The sequence below is a fragment of the Asterias amurensis genome, chromosome 11 (assembly GCF_032118995.1).
Source record: "Asterias amurensis chromosome 11, ASM3211899v1".
Taxonomy (NCBI): domain Eukaryota; kingdom Metazoa; phylum Echinodermata; class Asteroidea; order Forcipulatida; family Asteriidae; genus Asterias; species Asterias amurensis.
Window position 1 is genome coordinate 3,562,630 of NC_092658.1, and position 21,669 is coordinate 3,584,298.

Here is a 21,669-nt window from a genome sequence, read left to right on the forward strand (position 1 = left end):
CAAAGTTTTTTAAACATTTTATTTCATTTATTTATTTGTCTTCTTCTTAACCCTGGTGAACTACTGTTTTTCAAAGGTTCCCATCAATTTAAAATAAGTTCATTCATGACTACTTTTGGGGGGGGGGGGTGGTTAAGGTGGTTAGAGACTGTTTAACGGGCAACAAAAAAAGGTAGTGGCATCATGTTTTGACCCTAGCAGAGTCTTTTCTGAACGGTTATTGACAACACAATACGACATGTACAACAAAACACAACACACATAGACAGGAGTGTAACAGTATACAAATATTGACTGCTTCGAGTGCTATGGTTAAATCTACGACTCCCGAGGTGATCCCAAGAGCGTTCTATTTTCCCCAAGCGCACTAGCAAGAGTTAAAGCAGTCAATATTTGTTTTATAACACCCCAACAGACTATTTATCATCCTCGTACACGTAACGTTCAGACGCGCGTTTCAGATACACAGATGCACAACTGATTGCGTTCGAGGTGGGTAAAAAGATGTCTGGGTACTACACGCCGTGTGATAGCCGTCGGATTATCACACGGCAAACGACGCACTATCACACAGCAAAAGCATATGTTACATTTGTATACCTATACGTGTGTGTTGTGTTGTCATTTTAGCTTTCGAGAAAGAATCTGCTAGGGTCAAAACGCCAACCCACTAACTATTTAAGTCTTAAAAAGTACAATCTTAAAAATATTGAAAACTTTGGATGACCCCTTTAAAAAATAGTAAATACTCATGCAATTTGCCCTCTTGGCCATGAATATACAGAATAAAAAAATCATTTTAGTTAAAAATATGAGTTCAAAATGAAAGGTGACTGATTAAGTATTAAAGGAATAGTTGGAGTGTTATTGATATCTTTACTTACTCCACTTTGCAAAGTGTAAACTACTTAGAATCGCTAAACAAGAGGAGAATAAAATGAACCAACATTAGGAAGGCAACTTAAGCAAACTACAAACTTCTGAGTAAAAGCTAAAAAGCAGTTTTTTTTTTTTTTTAACATCACAAGGCCTGACGGCCACTTCAAGGTGAAGGCTGAACAGATTTTGGCAATCGACCTACCAGGGGCATGTTGCCACCTTCTCCTGAGGCTGAAACAGGGGTATCATCCAATAAGAGCCTAGCTGGAAAAGCAGAAAGCAATACCTTCCCAACATCTTACAAAGCATTGGTATAGTGCCTTGCTCAAGGGCAGAAGTGTCATGACCGGGATTTGAGTCCAATGCTTTTAAGGGAAAGTGACCTCTCCAGGGGTCAAGTGTAGAGGGCGCACTGTACTGTTTTGAAAGATCTTCAGAGGAAGTGTTTTGTACAAGACACTATCAAAAAACGAGCCATCCTAGTTTTATGATTGATAATAAATGATACTCTTGTCTTCATCCGATATAACAGAAAAAGTAGCCCTCATCTCTGATAGGTTCAAAATGTCATTTACTATTTTTTGAAAGAAAAAATCAACAACAAAAATCTGGTGTTTACCTTGGGAGCTCATTCATTGAGTAGTCCTTTGGGATGAGAGGGGCCGAGCGGTCGTTTGTGACGGTCCTGCGTAGCTGTACACTCGAAAAAACAGAGCTGAAAAGAAAAGAAGTGGAAAGATTAAAAGTGGAATTGCGGTGATTGTGAACTCCCGGGGGGGGGGGGGGAATAAATCACATTTCTGATGAGTACAATAAAATAACTGATCAGACACAGGATGAAAGAAAATTTATTGTGTGGCAAAGGTTTTTAGGTTTGCTACTTGACATGTAACTTTGCTTCTTCTTTGGGACTCTAAGCAATTGGGTCAAATAAATTTGTAACTGGAACTATTCAAGTTACTCTCTGGAAAATAAAAGTTAATAATCACATAAAATGCAAAGTTGTTGCAGGCATTTGTACAAACTTTCATTGTTGAAAAAGACAACCTAATTTCGTTATCAATGATGAAACATGGACAAAAGTCAAAACAACAAAACAGTTTCATTACTAGAATCAATGTGAATGTTATTATACATCAATACATTGTCTTTACAATTGTTTGAGATTGGTCAAAGGTTTCCTTTTTGTTTGGAGACCAGAAAATAGAAGCAGCTGTTGCAAACTGCTTAACATTACGTCACAAAAGGGGTAGGCGGAGTCACCCCACACAACTATTTTTTGTTGTTTAATATATAAATCGTTAATAAACAGTTATTAAAAAAATTATTTTATTGTTCAGAAACATATACTCTAATGTTTGAAGAAAAAAAAAAGTATACTTCCAGGTGACTTTAACCTTTAAACTTAAAAAAGACTCCACAAGGGTAAAAAAAACAGGTTGTCGTTTTAGTCTCTGAGAAAAACAAACCCTGCAGGGTCGAAATAGTTGTCATTCCGCCTTCAAGAAAGACTCTGCTAGGATTGAAACGAGTTGTCATTCCGCCTTCAAGAAAGACTCTGCTAGGATTGAAACGAGTTGTCATTCCGCCTTCAAGAAAGACTCTGCTAGGATTGAAACGAGTTGTCATTCCGCCTTCAAGAAAGACTATGCTAGGATTGAAACGAGTTGTCATTCCGCCTTCAAGAAAGACTCTGCTAGGATTGAAACGAGTTGTCATTCCGCCTTCAAGAAAGACTTTGCTAGGATTGAAACGAGTTGTCATTCCGCCTTCAAGAAAGACTCTGCTAGGATTGAAACGAGTTGTCATTCAGCCTTCAAGAAAGACTCTACTAGGATTGAAACGAGTTGTCATTCAGCCTTCAATAAAGACTCTGCTAGGATTGAAACGAGTTGTCATTCCGCCTTCAAGAAAGACTCTGCTAGGATTGAAACGAGTTGTCATTCAGCCTTCAAGAAAGACTCTACTAGGATTGAAACGAGTTGTCATTCAGCCTTCAAGAAAGACTCTGCTAGGATTGAAACGAGTTGTCATTCAGCCTTCAAGAAAGACTCTGCTAGGATTGAAACGAGTTGTCATTCCGCCTTCAAGAAAGACTCTGCTAGGATTGAAACGAGTTGTCATTCCGCCTTCAAGAAAGACTCTGCTAGGATTGAAACGAGTTGTCATTCCGCCTTCAAGAAAGACTCTGCTAGGATTGAAATGAGTTGTCATTCCACCTTCAAGAAAGACTCTGCTAGGATTGAAACGAGTTGTCATTCCGCCTTCAAGAAAGACTCTGCTAGGGTCCAAAAAACGGGGTTGTCGTTTTAGTCTCTGAGAAAAACAAACCCTGCAGGATAGAAATAGTTGTAACGTAGCCTTCAAGAAAGACTTTGCTAGAATTGAAACCTCAGGCCACTATTTATTTTTTGTTTTGTAAACAAGGCAGAGTTTCTTGGGGATAGGGAAGGAGGGGGGAGGGAGTTTAGTTATACCTATCTTCTTCCTCAACGCTGGCATTATCTCTGGATGGTTGAGACGGCATAGAGGCAGAGCTAGAGATACTGCTGGTTGGTGACCTATGACCGTTGGCGTTGGTACCCTCTGTTCCATGGTGACCTTCAGCCTGTAGGTAAACAGGAGTCAAAGATTAAAACATACTAATAGACCATGTGACCGTTGTTCACAATACAAGTGACCTTATACATTCCAGGGATTTTCCTGGCAGGCAAGACACTGCACAGTGGTGAAACGGGAAATTGTACGTTTTTGTAATCATAATTTCCACATCAATGGCAGAGGACAAAACAGTCCCTTTTTGTGGCTCCGAGCGGCGCGCAGATGCTCAGTATTGCGCGCGTGTATGGTCTGAGCATGCACACTACTGGTTAGAACTTAGAAAAAGGACCGTCCAAAAGTATCCCATTCAAGAGTATATATAGAGAATAACAGCTGAAAAATAAAAAATAAATAATGTACAGTACAATTTCAATAATTTTATTATATTTTATGTTTTCTTGCATTGAGCTGCACATAAATCGTGCCTGCAGGAAGTGCAGGCCCCTGTGGCTCTTTTGTAAACATGTGATGTCACAGGTTCTTGCATTTCATTTCATTTATTACAGGACTCGGGAAAGTACTGAGTATACAGTGCTAACACACATTGGTGTATGGGTAAAAACCAAAATTAATATTCTTTATCCCCGATGCAAATTTAACATCTCTTATATCGTTGCGGTACCCGCTGCCAAAACATAGGATTCAAACTGCCTATAGCTACTAGGCAACCTCGGTAGTCTAGTTGGTAAGACACTGCTCTAGAATTGCAAGGGTCGTGGGTTTGAATCCCACCCGAGTAACATGCCTGTGATATATATTTTTTTTTTCACAGGACTCAGGAAAGTACTGAGTATACAGTGCTAACACACATCGGTGTATTGGTAAAAACCAAAATTAATATTCTTTATCCCGATGCAAATTTAACATCTCTTATATCGTTGCGGTACCCGCTGCCAAAACATAGGATTCAAACTGCCTCTAGCTACTGGGCAACCTCGGTAGTCTAGTTGGTAAGACACTGCTCTAGAATTGCAAGGGTCGTGGGTTTGAATCCCACCCGAGTAACATGCCTGTGATATTTTTTTTTCTTTTCACAGGACTCAGGAAAGTACTGAGTATACAGTGCTGACACACATCGGTGTATGGGTAAAAACCAAAATTAACATTCTTCATCCCCGATGCAAATTTAACATCTATTTATTCTGGTTGTGAATCCAATGACTCTCAGAAAAGCAAACTTAATCACTGGACTAGCCAAGAACCAAATGGAGAGAGAAGGAAGGAAGGAAGTTTCAGTTTTAGATTTGGAAAACAACCCCACAGAATTATTCCAGGGGAAAACCCACGCAATCCGGGGACTAAAAACCCAGTCCACATAGTGCCCCTGGCGGGATTTGAACCTAGAGTTGAGAGTATCTTTTCATACACAAAGCTGTTATAAATACAATTGGGCATATCAGCTTTACTTGCCTACATGTTATCTTCATAATAAATATTCTTTGTATTTCCATTTATTACAAAACTTTTTTTGAAACCCAATCGTACCTGATGTGCGTGGTTAGTATGTGCCCCTTGCAGTAGAGAGTGCGGTAAAGACATGGTAGAGACCGCAGGTGCCACACCGGGGCTGTTCCTGCCACCGCCATAGTCTGGTGACGGGTACTGGTTCCGGCCATCCAGTATGTTGTCCAAGCTGGCTGCCATGCCTTTGTTGAAGGCTGGGTTGCTGGAGAGTGGAGGAAGGGGAGGCGGGGTACTAGTTGACAGTGGATTCTGAGTCACATGAGTTGATGGGCTAAAATGGGAGTAAGAATCACATCAATCAAAAACACATTCAAAATATTAACGAAAAACATTTGAAGCTTTTATGGTAGCTCTTTTTAAAATACAGATAAGCTAGGAATCAAGTCACCATTGATTTACAATCCTAATTCCCCAAAATCCGCACAATTTTTTTCCATTTTTTTTTATTTCTTAAAAAAACAAAAACAAAATTATATGCCCTACTGCCCTTGTTGCATTATTTTTATATATTTATGAATAAATAAAAATTTCAGGCAATCCTGGTTTTGACCGGCTCCTTTTCAATGTTGTCTCCGCTCCAGCTGGGGTTAAACAAAATTGAGTGGGGAAGCGGAGGAACGGGGTGAGTAGGTTTAGTTCCACATAACCCAAGCATTTTGGCTGGGATTGTAGTCTTGACCCAAGAGGTCAGTGATCGACTGTGGATTGTGTATACACTCGTTGTCAATTCTTAATAGTGGGTCCTCTCACGGCATGAGCTTACAAACCTAACCAGCTCTCACTAACATCTTGGGAATTCTGCATCTATTGGTTTGACTTTTTCTTAATTCCCCCCCTACCTTTCCTCTTGAACCAATCATTGTGCAATCACAGATATGAATTTACAAAATCTTTTTTTGACCCAGGGTTTATCAATCAGAGAGCTCAGATTTAAACTAGTGAACTTTTTTTCTAATCTTTCTGATTATCAACCATACAGGTGTTCTTTAAAATAAGGCTGATTTTGAATCCCAATGTTATGAATATCATTTTGTTAAGAGAGTTTGAGGTGCACTACAATTTCCGATGTTTTTGTTTATAACTTGTTAAAGGAACATTACAGAATTGGTTTTGCTAAAAAAACATTTGCTGGCAGTGTAAGCACTTAATGTAATCCACCACATACATAAACTGACAAACCTGGAGAAGTTTGAGAGCGATCAGCCAACTGGGTCACGAGAAAATAGTGAAAAACAATTACACATATTACATGATATCGATGTAAAAAAGAAGAAGAATAAAACGCTCACTCCAACGCGAAACTAGATAAGTTATTTCCCATCAAATATGATATTTCAGAAAGAAATATTTCAAGGGATGTTTTCTACTATCATCAACATACGTTGTGTAAGTTTGATGTAAATCTGTGATTTTCACGATTTGTTTCTTACCAATTCTGTAACGTTCCTTTACTGTTGCCCGAATAAAAGATTCTTATTCTTAATCTAACTACAAACCTTCTGCTTCCATTCTGTTCATTGTCATTGGTCTGTACAGGGTGGGTATAGGCTATTGGGAACCAGCCGCTTCTCTTGGAGTGGTAATTGTGTCCATAGTACCAGCCGTTGTTCTTTGGTCCGACCAGTCCGATGATATCACCCTAATAGATCAACAAGAACAATTATAACTTCGTGACGACAAATCTGAACGAGATTTAACAACCAAATTAATGCAGAAGGCTGTAGACTCCAACTGATTTTGGTTTGAGCACGGATTACGGTGGGGTCGGAAGAGGTGAAATGGAGAGGCATAGCAACCTAGATGTAATTACATGTAACTGCTTTACCATGATGTTCTGTGCTGATCCTTCTCAACTTACAGGGTTAGATTTATCGACGACACTTCAGCCCCACATCAACAGAGAGCATCAGCCCAACATCAACAGAGAGCTTCAGCCCAACATCAACAACATTGTTCGTCTGTCATCATATCACATCAGGAATATCGGTAAGACTCGCAAGTACTTGGACAAAAGTGCCACTGAAAAGGTCATTTATGCATTTGTTACTTCTCGCATTGACATTGGCAGTCCTCTTCTCTACTGTCTTCCTAACAACTAGATTTCCCGTCTTCAACGCCTCCAAAATACTGCTCCCCGCATTGTGACATTGTCTAGGAAATCATGTTCTCAAAACTGATCCTGTGTCTGTTTTTCTGTGTTTTGTTTTGTTTTGTTTTTGGTTTCACTGCGCCTTGAACACCCAGAAGGGTGGATATGTGCGCATAACAATTCTTATTATCATTTTTATTATTATCAACCTCAATATCAAACAACCAAACAATGTCAACGTCTACCCACGCAGGTACCCATTTATACCCCTGGGTATAGCATCTTGCTCAAGGACATGACCGGGATTTGGATCCACACTCTGATGACCTAAACACCAGAACTTGCCAAAGACACCCTAACACTCGTTTCAGACAGGTGCCAAACCAAATAGATTAGACGCGACTCTAGGTCGACCCAAAATAAATTTCAGACAGGTGAACTTAACATAACATTTACATTGGTTCGGCTCATGACAAGATCGACGTTTGAAACCAAGACGCACCAAAACCGTTCCGAACGACTGCAACAGTCGACTTCTAGCACGTCCAGTCGCTCCTAACTAATTCAGACGTAAAACTTTTCATGTACTTAATTCAGAATTTGGTTTGGCGCGACTCTGGAGCGCCTGTCTGAAACGGGTGTAAGCGAACCCATAAAATGTGGCCCTCAATGAAGAGGAACATAAAGTGTTTGTACCTCGTTGAAGTTGAGTTGACTTTCAGTGCTGGCAATGTGACTGTACATGGCTTGTACTTTGGTCAGTTTCTGGACCTCAGCGGAGATATTATCTCCACCTTCCGATACTCTGCGTAAGAAGGAATTCCGTGGCAATGATGTTACACTAACACCTCCTAAAATTAACCCACAAAAAGAATAAAAATAAGGAGGTAAAAGGTTCGGTAAATACTCATATAGTTTGTTTTTTACCCTTAATACACCAATGCGTATAAGGCACTGAATAGACTGTATTGATTAACCCCTTTGCTGCTATGAAAGTCGCCATTTTATAGGTCAAATCGTATGCACGTCTGAACGCATACATTAAAGAAACACGCAGCACGCAGCGTTCCCGGGTAGATTTCTTCGGCACAAGCACGCACATCCCACGCACACGCTCGCAGAAGCCATCTTGTACGGCAGATATTTGAACGGTGACTTCATATTCAATACGGTCTATACTCAGTACTTTCCCGTGTTCAACGGGCAAATCACTGAAGGGGAAATCTAACCCACGACAAGGATGCCCAGACATCTGTAAAACCCCACAACCGTTGCAGTAACACGCTGCTAACACATAGGATTCAAACTTCCCTGTAGCCACCAGGCTCAGTGATAGTGGTGAGACCTCCGCTCTACCAATGCAAAGGTCGTGGGTTTAAAATCCAGCCGAGTGATTTGCCCGTGATTTTTTTTCACAGAACTAGGGAAAGTACTGCTTTATGCACAATGTTGTAATGGTGAGAATTAGAATAGGAAGAATATCTGCAACTTACCCTGTGGGATATGTTGGATCATGGATTTAGTGTGGCGGATCCCAGAGCCTTTATCTCTCTTAGGGTTGGGCAAGGTGGCACTACAGAAATTGGCAGAGGAGTGGGCGTCGGTCATGTCGGTTGAAGAAGGTCGCTCTGGTGCCTCCTTTAAAAGTTAAAAACAAAAGTTCACTTTGAATTACTTTACTGATAAATAGCTGTTGAAATGAAGCTAATTTAGGATCTTTGCAATCAGGAAGGGTCATGCCATGGTTACTCAGTTGCTCAGGTTCAATAATTGCTGAAATTGAAAAAACAAAAAACAAAAAAAACAAAACCCCCAATAACAATACTAGGTTCTTTTATCACTTCAAGGGGCGTAGCACTACGTTTTTGAAGTGTGATCCCTCTACATCCGCTTCCCAGGTTGTATCGAAAACTTCAGTGTAATTCTTGGTTTTCGGAAGTTCAGTGTTGAATTGATTCTGACTGGCATCCCGAACAAAGAAACTCATAAAACAGGGAGAACGTCAACATTAAAGGAACACGTTGCCTTGGATCGGTCGAGTTGGTCTTTGAAAAGCGTTTGTAACCGTTTTTTATAAAATGCATATGGGTAGAAAGATGTTGTAAAAGTAGAATACAATGATCCACACAAACATGCCTCGAAATTGCGTGGTTTTCCTTTTACCTCGTCGACTAACACGTCGGCCATTTATGGGGGTCAAAATTTTGACTCCCATAAATGGCCGACCATGTTAGTTCGCACAGTAGAAGGAAAACCACGCAATTTCGAGGCAAACTTGTGTGGATCATTGTATTCTACTTTTAAAACATCTTTCCAACCATATGCATTTTATAAAAAACGGTTACAAACGCTTTTGTTTTGACCAACTCGTCCGATCCAAGGCAACGTGTTCCTTTAAAGACACTGGACACTATTGGTTATTGTCAAAGACTAGTCTTCTCACTTGATGTATCTCAACATATGCATAAAATAACAAACCTGTGAAAATTTGAGGTCAATTGGTCATTGAAGTTGCGAGATAATAATGAAAGAAAACTACGTAACTCTAGAGGGAGTCGTTTCTCACAATGTTTTGTACATGTACCATCAACCTCTCCCCATTACTCATTACCAAGTAACTAGGTTTTATGCTAATAATTACTTTGAGTAATTACCAATAGTGTCCACTGCCTTTAAGGCTAGATAGCTCATTCGGGAGGGCGATGGCAAGTAAGTTAGGTGGTCCCAGGTTCATACCCCGTTCTAGTCTATGGAATTTTCTTTGGTCACCCCACAAATAGATGCAGCTGGATGCGCTACATACTTGGTAGCACAGACTGTAAAAAAGCTGAGATGGTTTAAGGAATTAAACAAAATGGTCCGTTGACCGGGGCAGAAAAGTTCCTATGCCACTGGTGAAGACCAGTAGTAAATAAGTGCCTAATATTAATATTTTATAATTTAATTTTTTTTTTTTAATACATAAACCAATCTTTGTAGCAACATCCAGCAAACCAATGATCACATTCCATATTTTTATGAATAAATATTTGAAGTCTGTTACAATCATTATTATCTTTGCTACTTCAGCATACATGGAAAGTGAAATATGATCCCCCAAAAATGGTTTTACTGAGTCATTTCCTGTGAAACTTGGATGACGGAAATTCTTTGTTCAAATCTGTCAAAAAAAAACCAATGTGGTGATTTGTGGAATGCTAGTATTGTACACACTAAACAAATATGAGGAAGTCCGACCAATTTTTATCTTGAAAAAGACCCAACAAAAATTAGCTGTTGCAGAATGCTCATCAACCAAAATTACCTGCAGTATTAAATGCAACCATTTTTTATTGGGTGGAATTTTTCATCTTTTCCTTATGTAGTTTTTTTTTTTCATTGCAAATGTCAGCATAAACTTTATATAACAGTTAACTTGCGGGTTCAACCATGTATTAAAACTCTTTTGAGGGAGTGTTGGCTCTGAAAAGGAGACCAAACCGGTTCTTTTCAGAGCCAACACTCCATCAAAAGAGATTAAAAGCCGTTGGACACTATTGGTAATTGTCAAAGACCAGTCTTCTCACTTGGTGTATCTCAACATATGCATAAAAACACAAACATGTGAAAATTTGAGCTCAGTCGGTCCTGAAGTTGCGATATAATAATGAAAGAAAAATAACCCTTGTCACACGAAGTTGTGTGCCTTTAGATGGTTGATTTCAAGACCTCAAGTTCTAAACTTGAGGTCTCGAAATCAAAGTCGTGGAAAATTACTTCTTTCTCGTAAACTATGGCACTTCAGAGGGAGCCGTTTCTCACAATGTTTTATACCATCAGCCTCTCCACATTACTCGTCACCAAGAAAGGTTTTATGTTAATAATTATTTTTAGTAATTACCAATAGTGTCCACTGCCTTTAATACATGGTTGTACCCACAAGTTTACTACCATTTTTAGTTTATTCTTATTTTCGAGCATATTTTAGTGCATATTTCACAAAGTAACTGCATCCTAAACTGCTGTTAAACAACCTTTAACAGGCTATTAGTAACATGTTTTATGATGACTTGATCCCCCCTCCCACTCATGTAATAGCCCCTTTCACACCAGAGCAATTTAGCAAGGGTCCCTTGCTAAATTGTAGCATGGTTGTCAAATTGTACAAAATGTCCCTCGTGTGAAAGGACAACAATTTGTTTCAACTATCCAAGCTCTCTTGCAAAGTCTTTTCAAACATTGGTACATTTTACAACGATGCTAAAATTAATCGAGGGACCCCAGTTTAATTGCTGTTGTGTGAATAGCACCGTAGACTGTATCCGAATAATGAAGAGATATTAACAGCTGAGTCCTCATTATAAGAGAGTCCCTAGGCAACATCTAATATTGACCTGCTGATTGGCAAGGTGCCAGCTGCAAAGTGTATTATTCATATTTTTGTATAACCATGCACACTATTTTAAAAAGGTTAAAAACTGAATTTCGATTTTCTCTATTTCAAACATTGATTATTCTGAATAGCCCCATAGCAAAAAAAACAGTTTGAACTTAAAAGTCCTGGACATGTTTGGTAAATGTCAAAGACTAGTTTTAATTGGTGTATCCCAACATAGGCAGAAAATAACAAACCTGTGAAAATTTGGGCTCAATTGGTCATGGAATTTGCAAAAGAATAATGAAAGAAAAACCCACCGTTCTTGCATTACTTTGTGTGCTTTCAAATGCTGAAGTATTTTATTATTAGTGTAAAATTTGATCTTTCTCAAAAACAACATGACTTCCTTCAGAGTTTCTTCCTCCATGTTCAGAGGGAGCTGTTTCTCACAATGTTTTATACTATCAACAGCTCTCCATTGCTCGTTACCAAGTAAGTTTTTATGCTAACAATTATTTTGAGTAATTACCAATAGTGTCCATTGTCTTCAACAAATTTCTGTACCAAAAAGCTGTATGACATAATCCCCTTACGAGAGATTAAAGTCATTAGTAGCCTTCTTTAGACCTTTATCATGCTGCCTCCATCTTGGTCACATTCCTTGTATCGATTAACAATAACGAATGCTAATAATCATTATGCAAATAGGAACCGGACTATTTTGTTCTTCCAGCCTCGGTATGATTACATTAATCAATGGGGAAATTTTAAGATGGCTGCACCATGATAAAGGTCTATTAGCTTTTGAGAAAGACTTTACTAGACTCAAAACATTAGGCCATTCACTATTTTTTTGGAGATTTTCTAAGCGGCTTACATGAGACTGCCCCGGCGTTGGAACCTTTTCTTTCCCTTTGTGTCCCTCGCTCTGTGCGAGCAGGATGTTGCGCTCATAGAGACGTTTGGAGCTTCTTAATTCCATCTGAAGTGGATTTCCCAGGGGGCCAGAGTACACCTGCGAACCAGACGTCATATCAAGATGTTTATTTGGATTGAAGGAAAACGGACATGATTAAAATGTATTCTTGACATTTGCGATTATGATACATGTAGTTCATACATTTTTTTTAAGACATGATGTAATCACACCAGTATTTTGAACATTTGTGATGTGAAAAAGCTACTTGAGTCGTTTGTCAGACAAACAATCTTCAACTGGCCAATGGGTGAATTGACCCCCCCCAAAAAAAAAAAAAAAATTAAAAAAAATAAAAATAAAAATAAATAAATTGTAATTTAAATGACAAAAAATATCTTGTGCATGTTCACATTTTTTGGGGACCACTTTGGTGCCATAAACATTGCTTAAAAGCATGAAGGCAATAAACTTGCGCAGTTTGACAGTCCCAATGTTTGAGCCTGCATGGGATTTGCTTGTGGTTTATTACCTGATAACAACAAAACAAATAATTTGTAGGAGATTCATCCGCCTGCTTTCTTTCACCTACTGATGCTTTTGTGCAAATGTCATACAAGGTAATATTGATTGCAAGAAAATCTCTTCAAAACATTCCTTTAACTGCACATCTAAGAATTGTTGAACGCATTCACCCCTGCCATTTGTATCTTAGCCAAGAAATGTGTACTTCCTTTTTGGCAAATCTTGTTATTCGGGAATCCTCCTTTCTGAACCATATGTAGATAACGTTGAACTCTTTGTTGGAGTGGAAGCAAGTTATTGCATTCTGTTTTTGTACTGCTTTCAGTTTGAAGCTATGTAAACATAATTAAAGGGTTTGAATCTAAGCCAAGCCTTTATGCTAGGAAGAATTTGAACAGTTTCCCACTTTCTTTATCCAGAGGAATGGTTTTCAGGCTTGATATTTGGTCTTGGGAAAAAAGTAGAAATATTTCGTCGAGCACATGTCTAAATGGTGTAATCTTTTATAGAATTTTCAGAAAACTTTAAAACCCCAATTTCTCAGATTTATCCAAAGAAAAAACGAAAATCCGAAATCAGACTAACTATGTAGAATATCATGCTGGAGTTATAAACTTGTAAAGACAAGAGACTGTTTTTGTGTTGAATTATCTGTGTTGGATTAAAGGGCCGCATATTTCCCACCAAGTTTTGACTGGTCAGGGAATATTTAAAGAGGGGCTTCAAGATCAAATTAAGTTTTGGGATGCACTGATTTGTTCAAAAAGTCTGTAATCTTACGTTAAAATGTAGTAAAACACCATTTTGTTTGATACTCTTTCAGAGTGAAATTTGAAACATGTATCAATAAAAAACAAATGGGTCTTATGTCTATGCATTTGAATGACCGTTAAGGGCGCAACTTAAAAGGTTAACACAAATGCTGTTTCGATTGAATATTATCAATTTTCAGAAATGAACTAAAGATTCTCCGTAATGTACAGGCCAAATAATTAAAATGTGTCGCCATCAACAATTTTTGAATTTTTATTCTATGGTTTTCTCTTGATGTTTTTGACAAAGAAATTTGAAGTTCTGTTTCTAATCACGCTATACACAAGTTGAGGATCAAGTCCTGACATGTGTTTGCGATATTATGAGAATCAACAATCTTGGTTTTGTAATCATCGTCAACAACTCTGTCTAACTTACAGTGCTGAGTGTGTCTTCGCATTCCTCGGTGAGCTTCTCTGGTTTGGCACAAGACTCGGTCCATTTTGGCATCCGATGTCGGAGAACACTCTGAGCCTGTTGGGAAAAAATATAAACAAAAATGAACAACCAATCGTAATTTTAGGATTTCCCTCAGTAATTCTACCAAGCTTTACTGTGCTGCCCCCTTTAACCAGGGCCAAGTTTCATGGAGCTGCTAAGCACAAAAATTTGCTTAGCATGAAATTTTTGCTTTGATAAAAACAGGATTACCAACCAAATTTCCACGTGATTTTCAGGATAAGCAAACAACAGCTGAATACCAGCAACTGGCAATATGCAACAAATGGAAATTTGGTTGGTAATCCTGTTTTTATCAAGGAAGAAATTTCATGCTAAGTAAATTTTTGTGCTAAGCAGCTCTATGAAATTGGGGCCTGATCCCAATTTCACAAAGCCTGTAAGAATAACACATGCTCAGCACAAAAAACATTAATTGCTTAACAGAAACTGGTTACCAGCCACAAATTCATAAAGTATACATAGTTGCAACTGGTGCCCCACTCACTTTTTGCTCAGCCTAGAAATTTGCTAAGCAGTATTTTCTGCCTGAAAGCTTTATGGAGGCCTATTTTCATAGAGCTGCTAAAGCACCAACATTGCTTAGAATTAAAGAACCGTGATACCAGTCAAAGCTATTTTGGCTGGTAACCTTATGCTAGCAACAATGCTAATTGTGCCAATGATGTGTAATGAATAAATTAATTTGGTGTTGACACCTCTACGTTCCAACATCTCTTTGGTTTCGACACCCCTTGCGTATTTTCTTTATCCTAACCCTAACCCCAACCCCAACTTTTACGATACCCCGCATGAAAGTCAATAGTTTTTTGGGGGAACACATGGTTTTTCAGAACATAGAGTTTTCAGAACATAGGGTTGTTAGAACATAGGTTTGTTGGAGCATATGATTGCTTGATAGAGCAGCCGCCATTCTCCATGCTACCCTTTCCTGATTAGTGAATTGCATGTCAACATTTGCACATTGCAATGTCATTTATATAGTTTGAGGAAGCAACATACTGAAAGCTAATCAGGATTAACACAAACAGGACGCTTTAATGTGATCGGAGAAAGAGTACACTCATTTCAATCTTCCAGTTGTATTCATGCAAATGTGCCGTACTTTTGACCCCGTGAGGGCGCTCTCAAACACATATGTATCACTTCCGGGAGTATATTCATACCCACAACAGTTATTGAAGACTGGAACACATTTCAACCACAGACATCATATCCATCATGGTAAACTTAAAGCCATTATGTACTTTCGGTACAGACAAAAACAAAAAAGTTCACAGATTTACAAATAATTTACAGGGTTTACAGAAGGTAATGGTGAAAGACTTCTCTTGAAATATTACTCAATGAAATGCTTTACTTTTTGAGAAAACATTAAAACAACTATCAATGCTCGACAACGAGAATTACGGATTTATAGTAAACACATGTCATGACACGGTGAAACGTGCGGAAACAAGAGTGGGTTTTCCCGTTATTTTCTCCCTACTCCGATGACCGATTGAGCCTAAATTTTCACAGGTTTGTTATTTTATATATAAGTCGTGATATACGAAGTGTGGGACTTGGACAATACTGTTTACCGAAAGTGTATAATGGCTTTAAAGGAGCCGTTATAATCCACCTCTACGCAAATTAAAACTATGTACAACAAAAGTGACAGATCGCCTGATAAACCTGTGCAGGACGAATCGCATACTCCCGGAAGTGATAAAAATACGGCTGAGAGCGCCCCCATTCGGTGTAAAAAAAAAAGCATTGAGTTTGGGACGGACTCCAGAAATAAAGCGGGAAAAACTGAACACTGTGGTCCAGTGGTTGGACTGCAGGACTTGCAAGTACAAAATTGTTCCACAAGCTAACCGCAGATTTCACAATGCCTAGAATATGAATTAGTTACATTATAAATTAAAACCATTTAATACGTAATACAACACAAATGCAGGGCTAAATATACTCTTAAATTATGTCCATTTTGTTTTTGTGACATTAAAAGGTCACTTTATGTTAATATTTTGGCGTGGGGGTTAACGTGTACAAGTTTGAAAATCAAATTAAACTTGTGATTTGTTTGTTGCCCTTTCAAAATTGAGATGGTCATTAAAATGCAATATACTATGTAAAAAAGGTTCCCCCCCAGGGTTAAACGTACAGTATAACCAGGTATGATACAATGTATATGATACCATGCAAGACTATGATGGATTAAGAACATTGGATTGAAGTCTCTAGGGAGACAGATCAGCATTGTTTTCTTCAATGGCTAATTTGCAGCAGTCATAATTATAGCATGATCAGTTCACAGTATGTCCCCCGGTCCCCCCCTCCCAGCTAAACCATGATGGATATCATTCATACAAACATCTTTCAAGATATTCAACGCTGATATAGAGGTAATGATTAATCTTGGATGTTCATTGTAACAAATTTTAGTAATATTATGAATGGTGATTTTATAGACATTTTAACATCTATAAAATTACCATTATTAATATTACTTTACCTTGGGAATAAAGAATACTATTTGGTTTTACTTTTAAAGGATTAGGGTACTTCTTGTGCGACACAAAACGCAATGTTCAAAGATTTACATTAAACTTACACAGTTTGAGTAAAACAATATGTTTTATGCTAAAATGATCTTAGTCTCACTCGGACGAAAATGATTTTTGGAAATTGTTTTACTCATTTCTCAAAGACTACAGCACCCCAGCAAGTAATATTTTAAGGGAAGTTTTCGACCACCATTATCTTCAAACCGTGTAAGTTTAATGTAAATCTGTGGACATTGTGTTTTGTGTCCCATTAAAAGTACCCAGACCCTTTATTAAACCAATGTGTGTAAAGCACTGTATCATCATCAAGTCGAGCGCCATGTAGAAGCTCGAGCCTGCCCAGTGATTTTTGTCCAGATACATGGCGCCATTGAAAGAAAAGTGCAGCTAATGAATGAAGTATTCTTCTCTGATCTGTACAAATAACTTTGTGAGTCTAATGAGATGAGCATTTGCATTCTGGTTTTCAAATTACTCTTAGAACCACAATCTGCTACTTTACTCGCTCTAAATGCCATTCAGATACTTCAATCACCCATAAATGAATACCAGGGGCCAAGTTACTATTTAATTCAACATCACTCTTAAAAAGTCTGCTAAAACTCTGAGACTCTAATTATGAAGCGAAGCTGCCGAGTTAACAAAAAATAGTTGCATGGTTCACGTTTCGGTCAGTTGCAGCAACTCAACAAACACACCTGTCAAACTAAACCAGCTAGAGTAATTTGACCACAAGAGGGCCATGAAGAGATTCACCCCCTACTCCAAGACTCCCTTCCCCATATGCCTCTGCATGACGTCACAATACTAACCCAAAACAAGGCCTTAGGCGGAGCCACTGCTTGTGCACTGGTGGTGGCCAGACGTGCGCCTCTGACCTCATTTTGGGTAAGAATTATGACGTCATGCATGAACATTAAGAGAGGCATATAATCAATCCCCATTTAAATTAAAATAAAAATAATATACATATCCCGGCCATTTTCAGCAATTCCCCCCCCCCCTGATTTCCTTGATTTGGTCAGTTTCCCTTTTGGTTTATTATTTGAGAAATTTTAATTTCAATGACACGCATTTTCCCTAATCCACTACCCACTCAAACTAAGGTTTCTTTTTGGCTATCTAGGCATTCAGTTTTGTTTTTGTGCACACATAATTTCATTTTTCTTACTTAAAGGAACACGTTGCCTTGGATCGGTCGAGTTGGTCTTTGAAAGCGTTTGTAACCGTTTTTTATAAAATGCACATGGGTAGAAAGATGTTGTAAAAGTAGAATACAATGATCCACACAAACATGCCTCGAAATTACACGGTTTTCCTTTTACCTTGTAGACTAACACGTCCGCCATTTATGCGAGTCAAAATTTTGACCCCCCCCCCATAAATCGCCGACCGTGTTTGTTTGCACAGTAAAAGGAAAACCACACAAATCTGAGGCAAACTTGTGTGGATCATTGTATTCTACTTTTAAAACAGTTTCCAACCATGTGCATTTTATAAAAAAGAGTTACAAATGCTTTTTATAAACCAACTCGTCCGATTCAAGGCAACGTGTTCCTTTACAAATTTGTTCCAGTCACTATGTCATTTACAGGCATTCGTGACTACATTTTGACCATTCTTGAGTTGAACAGTCTACCTATTTACACTCGATGAAATTGAATGATTGACAAGCTCTTGCTGCTGGCTTTAACAAAATGGAAGAGTCTGGCAGCCACATGAAATTGAATGATCTTATCTGACCAGTGAATGCTAAACTGCTGCGATTGAATTACTCATTTTGACAGAGTATTAGTTTTCAAATGAAAACGAATTGGCCGGGTGTTAAAATTAATGGATAATAAGAAGTATGTAATAACCCCCCCCCCACCACCACCGCAATTGTTGTTCTAGAATTCCCTTGCAGGGGCCATATTGAACAAAGAAATCACTTGTGGGTCCATTGTTCCATTGGTCTATTGTGTAAGCCCACAAGACACCACGATAAAAGCACAAGTGTACAAATCAAAATACTCCCCAAAAAATAAAACAAAAAGAAACACCAGAGTGCTCTAATTGTCATACGTACTTTGCTGTAGAACGCCGAGTCATTCTTAATGAGGGAACAGTATCTCTCCACGACATGACAATATCGTTTTCTCTCCTTGGACCACACCTAGAAAAAACGAGAATCATTCAAACCGCAATGTTAATTACAAGGAAAGCAAGTCACTCGAGACTACATTGTCTTATCCTTGGCATTTATTTGATTAAACCCAAGAGAGTAACGCATGAAGAAGATTCACATTTGTGACCCATAACATAATAATAATAACAAGTTACATGTACACTTTAATATCAGGCATGACATTAAAGGCAGTGGACACTATTGGTAATTACTCAAAATAATTATCGGCAGAAAAGCTCACATGGTAACGAGTAATGGGGAGAGGTTGATAGTATAAAACATTGTGAGAAACAGCTCCCTCTGAAGTGACGTAGTTTTTGAGAAAGAAGTAATTTTCCAAGAATTTGATTTTGAGACCTCAAGTTTAGAATTTGAGGTCTCGAAATCAAGCATCTGAAAGCACACAACTTTGTGTGACAAGGGTGTTTTTTCTTTCATTGTTATCTCGGAACTTCGACGACCAGTTGAGCTCATATTTTCACAGGTTTGTTATTTTATGCATATGTTGAGCTACACCAAGTGAGAAGACTGGTCTTTGACAATTACCAATAGTGTCCACTGTCTTTAAGTCCTTGAAGAATTGAATAAAAAAAGGAGGAATATTTTATTGAGAACATAAGCTGATCTACATGTAAACATGGGCCCAATTTCCTAGAGCTGCTCTATCAGAAAATAATGCTTGACATATTTCTGTTAAGCAGAAATGAGCAGGATACCAGTCACAAACTGTACGTGGTAGGTTAGCCGGTAACCTAATTCTGTTAAGCATAATTTTGGTGTGCTTAGCTGCTTTTTGTGCTTAAGCAGCTTTATGAAATTTGGCCCTGGTATAGGCTTTAATAGGGATTTCAAGCTATTTAATCACAATTTTTCGGAGCTAAAACGGAACTAAAGAAGGAAGAATATCATGCCTGAGTTTATATAGCGCCAGTATCCTCCAATACTGCACTCATGGTGCATGAAATAAAAACCATGGTAAGTGGCACATAAATTTCATTGCTTTAACCATCTGGGGATTATGCAGTCTGTGCTGCCAAGTAAGTATTGCATCAAGCTAAATAAATCAAGCTAAATAAATCACAGGTACCCATTTATCCCTGGGTGAAGAGAAGCACTTATGGTTAAGTGTCTTGCTCACAGAAATAGTTAGTAAGTGTCTTGCTAATTGAAATAAGTGTCATGACCGGGATTTGAACCCACAACCAACTGATTTAGCCACCAGAAATTAAGTCTAGAGCACTAGGCCACTGGGCCATGACACATTATACTTTGAAGTAAATTTAATTGAAAATTATTTTCCTAAAGTCCATATCCCACACTGCAAAACGGGGTCTACGCAATCTCACAAAACAAACCCTTTTTTTTCTTCTAAATCTTCACAACATTCACTTGGAGGAAGTAAAAACACTGTAACGATTTAGTGTCTTATTCATGACACAAGTGTTACAACCGGGACTTGAACCCACACCTTGCTGATCATGATCAACAGAGCTTGAGTTGAGTGCTCCCATCAGCTCAGCCATTTCACACTGAGTTCCATGTCTAATACTTACATCTCTTAGACCCTCATTACGGAAGTCATAAAGCTGTTTAGTGAGATGCTGTAATTCCTCAGAGCTCTTCTGTTCCTTCTCTACGTACTTCTCACTGTGGTTCTTGGACGCTTTCTTCTGGATCTTCTTCAACTCTGTCCTACACTTCTCAACAGCCTTTAGATGAAAACAAAAGAAAAGATTTTCAAATGAGTTTTTTAATGAAGAATTTCCAGCAAGTTTAATCAGTTTTCTAGTTGGCTTTGAATTTCGACCCGAGTCAAGTAAAGATGTTGAATGTAAAACAAAATCTAATAGAGCTGTCCAACACTTCTCTACGGCCTTTAGATAAAAGAAAGAAAACAATATTTCAAATCACAGTTTAGTACTGAAGAATTGTTTGCAGGAGTCTCCAGCAGCATGGCCATTTTTTAGTTTTCAAATTGGCCCCTTGATCAGAAGCAAGCAAAGGTAAAACGACACTTTTTACAGGACTCAAACTTGGAGGAAAAATTAAAAAGACTACATGACTTGCAGCTCAGAATCTTCCCTGGACTAGGATTTTATTAACAAGACCAGAATCAAAATGAAAACAGCCTGGAATCAAAATGAGAACACATTTTTAACAATTAATCTTTCATCTGAACAATGTATTAAGAGAAGATTTATCTGTTCTGTTTTATGAGTGATGATACTTAAAGTGGAGATTTAAAGTTAGACTCAAACTCAACATTAGAACATCATTCTTTTAAAGACACTGGACACTATTGGTAATTGTCAAAGACTAGCCTTCTCACTTGGTGTATCTCAACATATGCATAAAATAACAAACCTGTGAAAATTTGCGCTCAATTGGTTGCAAGATAACTATGAAGGAAAAAATACCCATGTCACACGAAGCTGTATGCAGAAAATTACTTCCTTCTCATAAACTACATTACTTCAGAGGGAGCCGTTTCTCACAATGTTTTATACAATCAACCTCTCCCCATTACTAGTAATCAAGAAAGGTTTAATGCTAATAATTATTTTGAGTAATTACCAATAGTGTCCACTGCCTTTAAGACAAAGATGTTAAAAAAAAATGAGCCCTGCTTCTTAACAGCAACTAGGTAAAAACAAATCACTCAAATCGCATTTTATTAATGAAGAACTGTTCCCACCAATTTGTTAATTTTTTGGGGGTTAACCTCATTGATCAGAGACAAGCAAAGTTAATTGTTCTGTTGGATGTGTAATAAATTATTAAATAAAAAATTGTATTCCCCTAAGTGGAAGTGAAGGCTGCTCTGGGAAGATCTGCTTAGTTTAT

General features: G+C 38.1%; 1 protein-coding gene across 2 annotated transcripts in view; it reads right to left on the bottom strand.

Annotated features, from left to right (window-relative positions):
• Positions 1-21,669, bottom strand: part of LOC139944135 (BAR/IMD domain-containing adapter protein 2-like) — a 69,404-nt gene that overhangs the window by 6,566 nt on the left and 41,169 nt on the right. The window contains exons 6-16 of one of the 2 annotated variants that reach the window (XM_071941096.1): positions 20,379-20,534; positions 18,727-18,813; positions 14,023-14,118; positions 12,268-12,405; positions 8,527-8,671; positions 7,730-7,884; positions 6,441-6,583; positions 4,966-5,215; positions 3,357-3,487; positions 1,499-1,594; positions 885-917 (exon numbers count right to left, since the gene is read on the bottom strand). In XM_071941096.1, coding sequence (XP_071797197.1) covers positions 905-917; positions 1,499-1,594; positions 3,357-3,487; positions 4,966-5,215; positions 6,441-6,583; positions 7,730-7,884; positions 8,527-8,671; positions 12,268-12,405; positions 14,023-14,118; positions 18,727-18,813; positions 20,379-20,534 — 1,410 coding nt within the window. In that variant the 3' untranslated portion in view covers positions 885-904. The remainder of the gene's footprint in view (positions 1-884; positions 918-1,498; positions 1,595-3,356; positions 3,488-4,965; positions 5,216-6,440; positions 6,584-7,729; positions 7,885-8,526; positions 8,672-12,267; positions 12,406-14,022; positions 14,119-18,726; positions 18,814-20,378; positions 20,535-21,669) is intronic. The other variant, XM_071941097.1, reaches the window with a different exon arrangement.